This window comes from Xiphophorus hellerii, chromosome 14 (genome assembly GCF_003331165.1).
Source record: "Xiphophorus hellerii strain 12219 chromosome 14, Xiphophorus_hellerii-4.1, whole genome shotgun sequence".
Lineage (NCBI taxonomy): Eukaryota > Metazoa > Chordata > Actinopteri > Cyprinodontiformes > Poeciliidae > Xiphophorus > Xiphophorus hellerii.
Genome location: NC_045685.1, coordinates 9,324,680 through 9,337,604, shown reverse-complemented (window position 1 = coordinate 9,337,604; position 12,925 = coordinate 9,324,680). Strand labels below are relative to the sequence as shown.

Below are 12,925 nucleotides of genomic sequence, written 5' to 3'. Positions count from 1 at the left end.
AGATTTTGTCAAAACTTTTTTTGTCTCTAGATGAACCTCTCATCAGAGCATGTGCTTTATTCAACCATGGCCTATATCTATATAGGAGTATCCATGTTTTTGCTTATTTATAGTGTGAATTATTTATCCTCTGAGGACAATATTAATTGACCTCAAAGCTGTACACATTCTTAAAGTTAGAATTTAAACCCACCAGATCCAGCCTCGGTGTGTGAGAGCTGTGGAAATAACACACTGGCTGGTGTAACCAGAGCAAAGCGGTGTGTTTTCTGGAGTTCTGGGGTCCAGCCTGTTGTTCTGAGAATCTCCTATGGAAATATCAATTATTCTCTCTGCTAAGGAAGTGATTTCCCAGGTGCTGATCTTATTTGATCTCGACAGTTGAGATCTTATCAGGAATTGTGTAAAATATTGAAAACAAATTCACAACCTATACAGCCTTAGGGTAGGAATCTTGCTCTTTATAAAGCTGAGCGTTATTCCTGTTGCCTTCCAGGTGGAATGCTATTGAAAAATAAATTAATTGAGGCCAAATGGAAAGGTAAATAATGCAGCTTGGTGGTGGAGTTCCCTCTTCTCCATTAGCCTTGCTCAGACCTTGAAGGGAGCAGCGAGGCAAGCCTATTTTCTTCATCCTTGGCAGCAGCGCTCGCTCTGGGTTCAGTACCTGAGGCCGAGGAAGCACAGCTGCAGGAAAGGCTTAACATTTTACCACCACCAGCCGCCCTCCGCCACCTCTCACCGAGGAGAGAAAGCCCAGCCTTTCTTCCTAACAAAGACCTCCTACACTCGGCACAACCTTTAACCACTCGGCTATCAGCTCCAATAAAGATTTCGGCTGATAGGGCAGACTGTGAAGGCAGAAGGGAAACTTCCTGACTTCCTTTTTCCTTTTCTTGGTTTCCTGTCTGGCCTTACACAAATTGTTTATAGACCACTGTAATAAAGTTATGAAAACAATCCTTGGTATCGGCTCACAGATCTGTTGTTTGTCTGCAGGGCTCCTACTGGGCCATTGACACCAACCCAAAGGAGGACGCTTTGCCGACTCGGCCAAAGAAGAGGCCACGGTCTGGAGAGCGGGTGAGTCGCTTCAAATCAAAAAGAAAACTCCTTTCTGCATCCGTCCTTAACTCAAGTGTTGAGATCAGCTTGGTTCAGTTTTTATTGGTGTGTATATCTGACCTCATTTGACTTTTCTTTTCTCCTTTTTACTGTTTACAATTTCAATCAAAAGTTTAAATTTTCTTCAGAATCCAAACCAGGTCAAAATTCTGCATATTCATTAGGTTTTGATCAAGGCCTTATTTCTGAGTCCATTCAATGATGGCATTAAACTTACTTGACTGGGGACATTTGTACTGGTTTTCCAAGAAGTTGCAGCTAATGAAAGACTTAGTGGTTTATGGATTGTCCATGCATGGGTTTTCTCCAGGTGCTTCGTCCAAAAACATGACTGGTAGGTTGATTGGGTACAACCTGTCCAGGATGTGCCCAACAACTGCTGGAGTCCAGGGACTCTGGGATCCTGAAAATAAAATCAGGTCTAGACTTTTTTCTAGTCTAGACTTTGGTTTCCCAAATTTGTTTCAAATAAGTTTCAGTTTGGGTCAGATTGTTGAAGCTTGGCAGCAATTATCTGTTTTAACTAGGACTGGGCGGTAAATCGATTTTGTCAATTGATCAAATTTTGGGAAAAAATTTTTTTTCACCAATACACCCCTTGTTTTTCCATAGTTCAGAATAATGTCAGCATATCCATTATTCTGACATTATTGTCTTGTTTGACAAGCTGTTTTACAGCTTCTATTTATGTGAACTTTGAACTCAGGTCAACTATGCAGCAATTTATAAGGGCCGGCTATTTTTTTATTTTTATTTTTATGAGAATAAAGTCTAATACAATAATTCTAGAATGAAGTCTTAATGTTACCAGAATAAAGTTGCAATATCAGGAGAACGAAGAAGTAATTTTATGAGAACTCCAACATGAAAAATCAATTATTTATCCAAGATTTTTTCCAATTAAAATGACTTTTTTCTCGAAATATTAAGATGTTCTTCTGGTAAAATTATGTCATTATTCTGCTAATATTATTACTAGATTTTTATGATTAAACAAAAATGACAATTCACAAAGATGATTGGGTGAAAAAAAGCCACTTTTTGAAAATATTTTTTGTCATTTATATTTTTAGGAAAAAATACAAGAAATCAATTAAAATCTGAAATTAAAATCTAGTATGGAAAAAATCTGAGATTTTATTTGTATGCCTTTTTGCCTAGTCTTAGTTCTAACAGGACAATAACCCCAAAGATGTGATAAATATGGTTTAAAAAAATAAAAACAGGCTATATTAATGTTATGGGAGGATCCTAATTTCACTTTTCTAGGACTTTACATACAGCTACTCTCCCTGTGGTTCATCTTTAAAACCCACACGAAGAAAAACTGATTCAAATATATAACAGATGACAGATTAAACGTATATAGTGTTAAAAAAATTAATTATGGATTATCCTGAAAGCTGATAAATGCATAAAATGTACCATAATTAACTATTACAACTATTAGTATTTTGCTCATAACAATCTTTTCACCATTTTTCTTTTTAAACTGACTTCAGCTCAGCTTTAATTAAGCTTAGCAGCTGTCAAATAACCATCTACAAATATGTTAGACTTTGTTGATTGCAAAAGTGTTTGCTTTTTCTTCAGCTTGTTCAAGGACATTTTATCCAAATATTGGTGAGGTTGTATGTAAACATCTGAATCTTTAGGTGTATTGTGCATCCAATTTTTATTAATCAAAACCACTGCAGTTGTTTAGTTTATAATGATTCAGCTCTGGAAAAGGCCACAGCTCAAATACATCAGTAGAATTATTGGCATCCATACCATAAGTAATTATGCAGGAGTTTTTTTATACTTGTACATATATCTGCAGGTTATTAAATACACTCTTTGCATTAGCCTGACTCTGGAGCATTGCTGAACACACACGGTGTGTTAAAGCAATTGATTAAGCTCATTAAGGACTCTAGTATGCATAAATCACACATTTGTCTGTTATGTTCATATAGACATGATGCAAAATAAAGCTTTACCATCAGTTTTCAGCAAAGCTCTCCTGTTGCAGTCCTGCTCATTTGAGTGCGACACAGAAGAGCGCACAAAGTGAAGAGAATGTTTTTCTGTAATACAAACGCTCTGTGTTTAAACCCCTCCCCCACCGAGGCACAGTCTGCCCAAAAGGCTTTCCATTAAGAGTCACAGACATTGAAATTGAGTTTTTCTCTTTTTTGAAATCTCATTTATGTTTATCGTGAATTTAAAAAAGTGGTATTGTTGGCAGCCAATCCTCTTACAGTAAGCAGTTTTGGGAGACGGGCATAGCAGAGTTATCTCTGACAACACTGCATATACGGCAAGAAGAGGGCATGTATGTGCAACACTGTATGTCTGATTGGGAGTGAGAGGAAGGGGGGATCTTTTTAAAAAAATCTCACTTCAAAGATGACCTAAATAAAGGTGTTGCTCCATTCTGGTTTTATATTTGGTATCTTCCAGATGCATCTGGTGTTAGTTTATGTGTTTATACCTTTAATATAGGCTGCTCTATTCAGCCCTCTGTGGTGAGATCCTGTGTTTGTAATAATTGGATTATTATTATAATTTTTTTTATTATTGTTCTGCCTCTACAACCCCCTCTCTCCTCCCCACCTCCACAGGCTTCCACACCATACAGCCTGGATTCAGAGTCTTTGGGGATGGACTGTATGATCTCTGGAAGTGCCTCTCCAACGCTGGCAATCAACACTGTGACTAACAAGGTACTACAGCAAGCCATCCAGCCTCCAGCTCCAACACACACCTGGCTCCACGGCTGCACCCTGACCCCGCCCACTTCTCCAACCACCTACAGCACTATTCCCCACAGAGAGAGGCACACTCTCGTGGAGGGGAGATGCTGGCACTCACAAGCATCTGCTCATGTGCCTAAAGCTTCTCTCCTCTGCAACCCACACCAAAATACACAACTAACTGCCCCTGTTCTACTTCTTTCCTGCACAACAACCAGACTCCTGTAATGTTCTGCATAGAAATCCAATGCTCACACTGATACTGAGACATTATACGTTCTTATCCACTTGAAACAGAGCGCTTCTCATGCTCTGTGTCATTTGTGAAACTCGAGGCTCCGGGGCCAAATCCGGCCCGCCATAGTTTTTTGTGTGGCCCTCTAAATAGAGGGACACATGACTAGAAGCTTCAAGATGAGAGTTGTGTCTTAAATATGATCTTGTCAGTCAAATCAAAGCAGCTTTTATCCATTTACTCCCAAATTACATCAATTAGTCCGTTCAGTTTTTTGAGATTCCTTGATTGTGGAAATTCACATAAAATCAACACATCCCCGCACTTTATTTAGGGTTGTCGCAATAAGCAATAAAACAATTAATCACGTGATAAATGGAAACAAACTAAATAATTTCCATTTGCATGATTTATCTTTTTTTTTTCTTTCTTTCCTGCAAAAACTGGATAAGTCTTTCAACTAGCGCTATTTTGAAGGACTTCATAATTCATCTCATTTAATTCTGTGCTTTTGTTTATTTTTGATATTTAAAACGTCTTTGAGTTCCAGTGTTAAATGTTCTCTAGAATTTAAAGTTAATAGATTTTTGAGAATGCGTTCTTACATTGTTATGACATCAAAATTATATTACTTGAAAATGATCTCAAAGCAACAATATTATCGTTTTTCTCAATAACTTCTGGGACAATTTATTGTAGAACAAAATTTATTGTGACTGGCCTACTAATACATAATTGTGACTTAAAGCTGGACTTTATGGCTGAAAGATTTATCACCATATAAAAGTTTCATATCAGTCAATATCAATAATTGTCTGTCAATAATTATTAATTAGTTTTTGTTTTAAATACCTGAAATATTGCCAAACTGGTGGCGTGACCTTTTTCTGTTTTGTCCAACTCCGTTGTGTTTTATCTTTAAGCAGTTATAAGGCACGGTGGCGAAACCTTAAACTGCTGCTGCGCAAGTTACTCAGCAGGTTGTTGCTAGGTAACCAAAGGGTGAGTGTGTTGCTAGGTAACCAAGAATGAATCAATTGATTCCACCAAACCTGCTTAGCTCTCTGTGAGAGGTTGAGCAGCTAAAGCTTTTTGTTTTCCTACATCTCCCAGAGTTCATGAATATTCTATGAGATCATCTATTGATATAGACACTCGTCTATTGTGATATATATTATTGATTAACTGTACTTTTTTTTGCAAACTTTCTTCAAAAATGGTCAAAAACATCAGGTCTATGTGATGCTTATTCCCACCTGCAGGTGGCGGTACTTCTTGATTCTACTAAGTTGCTGCCTCAGCCTTACTTGATGTCACGTTATAGTCCGTGATCGATGTGGAGAGTAACTAAAAGTGGCACTTAAAGTCACACATTAGCGCAAATATTTATAAATTAGCATCACAAAACCTGTGATTTTTATTGCAAAAATATCACAAAAACAATCATGAAATCCTAGAGTGACTAATCAATGGGAAAGATGTTTGACATGATTTGATTTTAAGAAATACTTATTGCATGCAGATACAGCTATGTATTGGTATTTTAACAGTTTAATGGGTTTTATCAATGCATCTGGCACCACAAGCCCTAGAGGACATCCATGATCTTGATGCGGCCCAAAATGATGAGTTTGACACTCTTTACGAAGCTCAGGCTTCGCTCAGAGTTATTTGGCATTTTGTGACCAACTACAGGTGACCCCCTCCACCCCCGCTGACAACTGCCTGCTCCGTTTTTTCTTTACATCTGTAAAAGCTTAGAAGCACTTATACATCACAGAGCAAAGCTACAGGGACCGCTAGCTGTTAGCCGTGAGTATGTGTCTCTCTCTGAAATTTAAATAGGCTTTTTAACCTTAAGCTCTCATCCTCTGGGCCCAGTGGGGGCAGCTCTCAGGAGCACTTTTAAAAAGCCTACAAGAGTCGCTTATTCATTTGCTGCAAGCACTACAAATAATAAAAAAAAAAGATTTAACATTAGCGCGGCGCTCATAGGAAATATGAGTTGGTGTTGTGTGTCAGGGACTTATGAAGGCTGAGCATATGTCTGCCGTGTTGCAGCAAGTGTGTACATGTACAATAGATTACCGTATGTTATAGTTTTTTAGCTGGTTTTGACAAGTGTCAGACTATTTGCTGCAGGCTGTGTCTTTGAACTAAACTGGATTTTTTTTTTTTTACGTCTCTGTAACAGAAATGTTCTCAAACTCAGATATTGGGCGCTTTGTGAAATTATTCACATTCATTCACATTATTTCACTTCATTAAAACCCCCAACCAAATGTATTTAGATGGTCAGATAGTCCAATTCAATTGAAAGAAACTTTTACAAAATGTGATCTTCAAAGAGTCATTGTGGATGGTGATGCTATGGGATGGAAAGACTTCCAGTAGCAGTTGGTGTTGTCACAAATCTGAAGATTGTTGTTTAGCAAGTCTCCTGACTGTCTTACAATGCAGGTCAAAATCCTGGCAGCAGAAACGATATTTCACAGTAACATGGACGACATCATCAGTTAGTTGTTGGCGATTACAGCTAACCAACCTCAATTGCTTTTGGAAACCCAAACTGAGAGATGTTGCAGTCGGGGATATAATCCTCGCCCTATCTGATAGTTGGAAGAGATTGGTTGAATTTGATGTGCATCATAACTTTCCAAAAATATAAAAAAGTGAGAACAAAAATCCTGGAATAATTGTCCAAAAATCAATGTTTCACCCAGAAACATCAACAGAAGTTTACACAAAACAAATCAGAACCAGCATAGCAGAGCTACTCCAACATGTTGCCATCATGAACGGCACACTTCTCTAATGTAGCACTGAGAATGTGATACAAGTTGCTTTTAGTGATATTTGGAACATAGATGTGATATTTATTCTGTTTTATTTTACCTCCAAAAGAACTTTAATATAACCATGTTCCAGTTCTAAGTTTTAAAAAAGAGTTATTTGCTAAGTGATATGCTGAGTGACTTCGCTAACAATTACCATTGTAATCTGATGGTAATAAATTTCTCACTACATTGTAGCTGCATTATGTACAACAGTGTGCTGCAGATTAATGACAAAAATAATCAGAAATTCAAATAAACTGTCGCTGTTTACATCGGCTAATTTTGTGCACAAGATGACCATGTAAGATTTTGAGGTCTGGATTGGTGAGATATTTATAACTTTATTCAAATAGAATTATGATTTTTAGGGACTTTGTTGATGATTCTGTCTTGGAAATTTCAACTTCTGAGTTCAAATGAAATACAGTACAGACCAAAGGTTTGGACACACCTTTCTAATTCAATGGGTTTTCTTTATTTTCATGACTATTTATAAGGCAAGAATCCCACTTATTAACCTGACAGGGCACACCTATGAAGTGAAAACCATTTCAGGTGACTACCTCTTGAAGCTCATCAAGAAAATGCAGAGTGTGTGCAAAGCAGTAATCACAGCAAAAGGTTGCTACTTTGAAGAAACTAGAATATAAGGGGTATTTTCAGTTGTTTTACACTTTTTTGTTTAGTGCATATTTCCACATGTGTTATTCATAGTTTTGATGCCTTCAGTGTGAATCTACAATGTCAATAGTCATGAAAATAAAGGAAACTCATTGAATTAAAAGGTGTGTCCAAACTTTTGGTCTGTACTGTACATTATTAAACTGTGTCCTTCAAAGACCAGTGGAAAAGTTTTTTATTTTTATTAAAGTTTTAAGGACTTGTTTTGCTGTGGTATTGAAAAGTCTCTCGATTTACAGTCAAATATTTTAGGTCAAAGCAGACTAATATGTTAGCATCACCCAGACTTATCTCCAATAGATAATCTATGGCAAGATTTGAAAATTGATTGTCAGACTCTCCCCATCCAAGCTGACTGATCTGTTTCGCAAGAACATTTGCTTAAAAAGTCTTGATTTGTGAACGTGGTGCAGACATGTCTCAGCAAATTTAAAGCTTTGATTGCATTGACAAGAGAGATTGAAGGCATTTTTCATTTCAAACCAGCCATTTTGTCTCCGTTTTGGAAATATGCTCTACTTTTTTTTGTTATTATCTATCTCATAAAGTCACATTGAAGCTAGTGTTTACAACAGAACAGAACTGTAAGGGAAGATGACACTTTTTCTGAGTCCACAACACCAACATTGACCACATAATGGAGCCCTGATGTTAAGTGTTGACAGTGAAGCCCAGACTCTGCCGCCAAGTGCAAAAAAAAAGAAAAAAAAGTGAAATGGCGTAGATGAGCAAGAAGATTATAAAATAACCCGACACTTGTGCTGTTGATGAGCAACAGGTTTTTCTTTGTTTTCCTTCTGTTTGTTTGATTGTGTTTTTGTAGAGCAGAAGACAGAATGAGCCACAGATCTGAGGCCCAAACTCCTAGGAGAGGGCTTGTTTCTAACTGCTTTACACTGTAAACACACGACAGGCCACGCCTCTTTCGGTGCGCCGTGCCAAGCCACAGGAATTCCCTCTCTCTGTTTTTCTCTCTTGTCTTTCTATTCCAGTCTCTCTCCCTCTTTCCCTCCTTCCCGCCTTCCCCGACAGGCCAATGGGAGAGGCCTGCAGGGTGACTACTGAACCAGCAGGATCCTCTGCTCTCTTTCTGTCGTCTGTAGGACGCTACATGCTAAATTTCTTCCTTTTGTCCTCTTCTCATGGAGAGCTCTCTTCTGTGGGAACCCAAGACTGTGCTGTGAATGTGTTGAAATTTCACCACTGAAGTGTGGTGGCTTTGCAGAGGAAGGGATTGTTGTAATTAGGCTTATTTACAGATGAACACTCCTCTTCTTTTCTGTCACGTGTCTGTCGTCTCTCTTTTCCTCTGTTCAATCCTGCATGCAGGGATTGTGCTCTGGTGTTGTTGGAGACACCTGGGCCAATCTTGCTTTGATTCCATAATCCATGTCTCATGCTGTAGATTAGCCCCCATCCATGTAAAAGACACCTCTGGCTTTTTACTTAATTCACTGCTAAGAATAGATCTCTGACTCAGTAGCCTAATAACCATGCACAGCATTTACTGCGGCGCTGCTCCTGCCTGCATGAACCTGTCTGCGTGTGTTTATGTGCGCTCTTCTACCTGTGTGTGCACACTTAATTGTATTTAAGTGTTTTTGCCGTATGTAAGTGCAAGCTCGTACGTTTTGTGGGTAAGCTTCGACTCTGTTAGGCTGTTGATGCATGCTTTAAGTGGGTGTCCTCACTCAGGGGACTCAGGGGCTTGACTAAACCACAGAGCAGCGAGGTTTTTCAAATCATCACACACTTTATGGTTGAGTAGAGTAAAAATAGGTTGTGGTGAGAAACTTGAGACATAAAAGCCTGTTTTATGACTTCATTAAACAACATTTATGTTTCTGTGGCACTGTGTTTTTGATTAGCATTGTCGAGCTGATTACGTAGATGTGCTCGAGTCTATATCCTCAGCTGCTCATTCAGTTTTTTCTTCACGCTAACAAGCACTGCTAACAAACTCTTCGTACCACAGAGTTTCTATGCAGTCAGAAAAAGAATGCAAAAGTATCAAATTAGACCCCCAACCTCACATAGTCTGGATAATGAGGGATAAAAAACCTAGTTTGGAAAATTTTTCCGTTTACAGATTATTTCTTTTTCCATTTTCTAAAAGTTCCCATCTGTGTATCTGTCCATCCATCCATCATCCATCCATCCATCCATCCATCCATCCATCCATCCATCACATCCAATCCATCCATCATCCATCCATCCATCCATCCATCCATCCATCCATCCATCCACATGCTTACTTACACATAGTTACACTTACATACTTACTCTCTGTTTTTTGTACATGCAAGTAAGTACGTACATGCACTTACTTGCATGTACGTACTTACTTGCATACACCTACTTATATTTATATACCCTCAATTAAACTTACATACTTTTAGATACACATACTTATACATACTTATTTACCATTGTGTACTTTTACTTACACTTACATTTAATACTCTTACACATACATACTTTTACATACTTGCATGTACGTACACATATTTGCGTACACATAATTACACTCACACTTGCATACTTTTACTCACACCTACATACATTTACTTAAGAAGTACTTTTACGTACACTCATGTACACATACTTGCACCTACTTATTCACATTTACATTTAATTACTTTTACTTAACTTGTACTTAAACTTTTGTACACTTAGTTACTTACTTACACTGGCATACTTTTACATGCACATTCTTACACATATTTACTTTTACTTGCATACTTTTTACCTCCACCTATTTTTGTATTTTTACTTACATAGTTACGTCCTTTCACCTGTCTTGCTATCCTAAAAGAATGTCCAGACCTGTAATGTTGAATTTGGACATATTGACACACAAACACAGTGTGGGAACCCTGGTACCAGTGCAGGAGCCAAGCTCCATTTTAATGGCTTAATGTATCTGGGCTCTAACTCTGCGTCCTGGAAGTGAACCAACATGTTTGTCAGCGGGCCAACATCAGTCTGAGCAGAGGAAGAAGTCAGGGCTGCCCTGGTTTCCCCAGCTCCTGTGGAGGCTGTGTGGCAGCTCGCTGCGTCTCTGCAGAAACACTAGAGGCTTCAGTCCACCGCCGCTGCTGCTGCTGGGAGGCAGGATGTTGGCAGGGCCAGGTCGGCCTGAAGACTCTTGCTGCTGCTGTCTCATTGTGCTCAGCACAGAGCCCGCTCTGTTCCGATCGCAGTGATGAGCAGAAGCCACCATGCTGCACTCAGTCATGGATCAGCACACACAGACAGGCTCACGCAGACACACACCAGTCTTAAAATACCAGGCTCTTCTCTCCCACTGCAGCAGCCATCAGTGCATTACTGCCATTCCTTTCTGGCAAAACAAACCTCAGCACACACGCTAACCTCTCTGGGATTTATCACATTCATTATCTGGATTGTGCTTACTGTTGTCCTCAGAGTCTGATGAGCACTTTATTAGGCGTCGGTGGGGGGAACAGAACCTTCTTAGATGATAATTAAGATTGTCGTCCTGAAGTGCTTCAGCTAGTTTCGCTCCTACACTGAAAGGTCAGCGTCTCGGCTGCACTGAAATCCTTTGTTAGCTGTCCCAAACCGATTTGCGCTCGGTGAGCAGATGTGGCTGACATTGCCAGTGCCCTGACCTTTAGCGGTGGGAATGTCTCAGCTGTTTCCAGACTCCCTTTTACAAAACCCCTCAGTGGCTGTGGACTGCGTTAAGCAGCACCCTGTGTCTCCCATATCCCCCGAAAAAAACCACACACACCCAAAGGGCTTTATGGTTTTTATATAAATTTAATTATTTAATGTCTTCTTTTTCTTATGCGTTTGTGTGTTTATGTTTTTCAGGTGGCGTTGTACAACACAGACCAGGAAGGTAGCGATAGTCCGAGAAGCAGCCTTAACAACAGCCTGTCTGATCAGAGTCTAGCCTCTGTCAATCTCAACAGTGTGGGCAGCGTTCACAGCTACACACCGGTAAGAACAATGTCATATTTGTCTGTTTGGAAAACAGATTTCTAGAAGTGCAAAAAGATTCAAAGCACCAGCTTGTATCTCAAACTGTGTTATTTCTTTTAATGTGAGGTACAAGCCACGCATGATCACAATCATCTGTAGTAACACATTGATGTAACGGGGGCATATGCTGGTTGTTTCACCCCTTCGCTGTTGAAAAAAAACCCAAAATGTAGTTTTTTGGGGTTTTTTTACATAACCAGAGATGTTTTTGTCCCCCTTTGCCAGCAGCTCAAGTAAAGTACTTTTTTACATCCTGATCCTAATCTGCTTTAAGGAAGTGTGGTTAAGTTTCATATCAGTCATATTTTACAAGAAATTTCTGCATTTTATAATCTCTAAAATTCATGGAAATGTTTAACTTTAAATGATAATAAAAGGGTGTGTATTTAAATTAATACAAATTGATGTTAACGCTTGGCTACAAAATTGGGGTAAAACTGACCTACCACCAAAAAAAAACTATATAATAAACGTTAATGTTTTTATTTCTTATGCCTCTGAGAAATTCCTCCTTTCTTTGCATTTTCCTTCCAAGGAGCCAGACTTCCCTGGAAATATCAAGTTGTGTTGATTTGTAGTTCACCAGGCTTTCAGGAGTACCTTTAGTTTTTTTTTTTCAACTAATCACTTGCTGGCTTTTTCATGAAGGATGTTTTAAGTCAGACCTTTGGATAGACAATAGACAGACTAAAGGCCAAAAACACCTGCAGAAGGCCTGTCTGCAGAACCCTACAAGGAAAAAGGGCAGAGACCCACTGGAGTCGTAACAAGAGTGAATCACATTTCTACATTAATGTTGTTTGGCTAAAAAAAATTAATAGTATTGATCAATAGTTAGTATTCTTCAACAGTCTATCATTATATAAAGCAAAAACATAATCATGAAATGAAGAAAATTCACACTGGAAACAAATCAACATGTTGTTAGGAAAGATATTAAACTAATCAAACAGATAAAAACATAAACTATTAGAACATCTACTTTGTTTTAAATTGATGTGATAATTTTATAATTTTCACTCATTTGAACTTTAACCTTGTTTTATTGTCTTTAGGTGACACTTCCCTTTATGAGACAATCCAACTCAGCAGAGCCTCAGGAAACGGTAAAAGTAAATGTTTTATAGCAGCTAAAGACACTGATGACAGAAAGATGACAAAAATACTGAAATATCTCTGATTAAGATCAATTGAAACACATTAAATATACAAATATAGAACGTAAATACCAATAACACATATAAATACAAAAGTTAAGATGATTTAAAGATTTTTCTCAACATTAATTTTCTTCTATC

At 38.4% G+C, this 12,925-nt stretch overlaps 1 protein-coding gene and 1 long non-coding RNA gene across 3 annotated transcripts in view; both read left to right on the top strand.

Moving 5' to 3' along the window:
- The window catches only part of LOC116733192 (protein O-GlcNAcase-like), a 21,747-nt gene extending 10,001 nt beyond the window's left edge, over positions 1–11,746 (top strand). The window contains exons 8-11 of the mRNA XM_032583974.1: positions 197–260; positions 981–1,083; positions 3,732–3,833; positions 11,457–11,746. Coding sequence (XP_032439865.1) covers positions 197–260; positions 981–1,083; positions 3,732–3,833; positions 11,457–11,630 — 443 coding nt within the window. The 3' untranslated portion in view covers positions 11,631–11,746. The remainder of the gene's footprint in view (positions 1–196; positions 261–980; positions 1,084–3,731; positions 3,834–11,456) is intronic.
- Positions 11,747–12,681: 935 nt separating this feature from the next.
- Positions 12,682–12,925, top strand: part of LOC116732511 (uncharacterized) — a 2,908-nt gene continuing 2,664 nt past the window's right edge. For both annotated transcript variants that reach the window (XR_004341806.1, XR_004341807.1), the window contains exon 1: positions 12,682–12,733. This is a non-coding gene — a long non-coding RNA (uncharacterized LOC116732511). The remainder of the gene's footprint in view (positions 12,734–12,925) is intronic.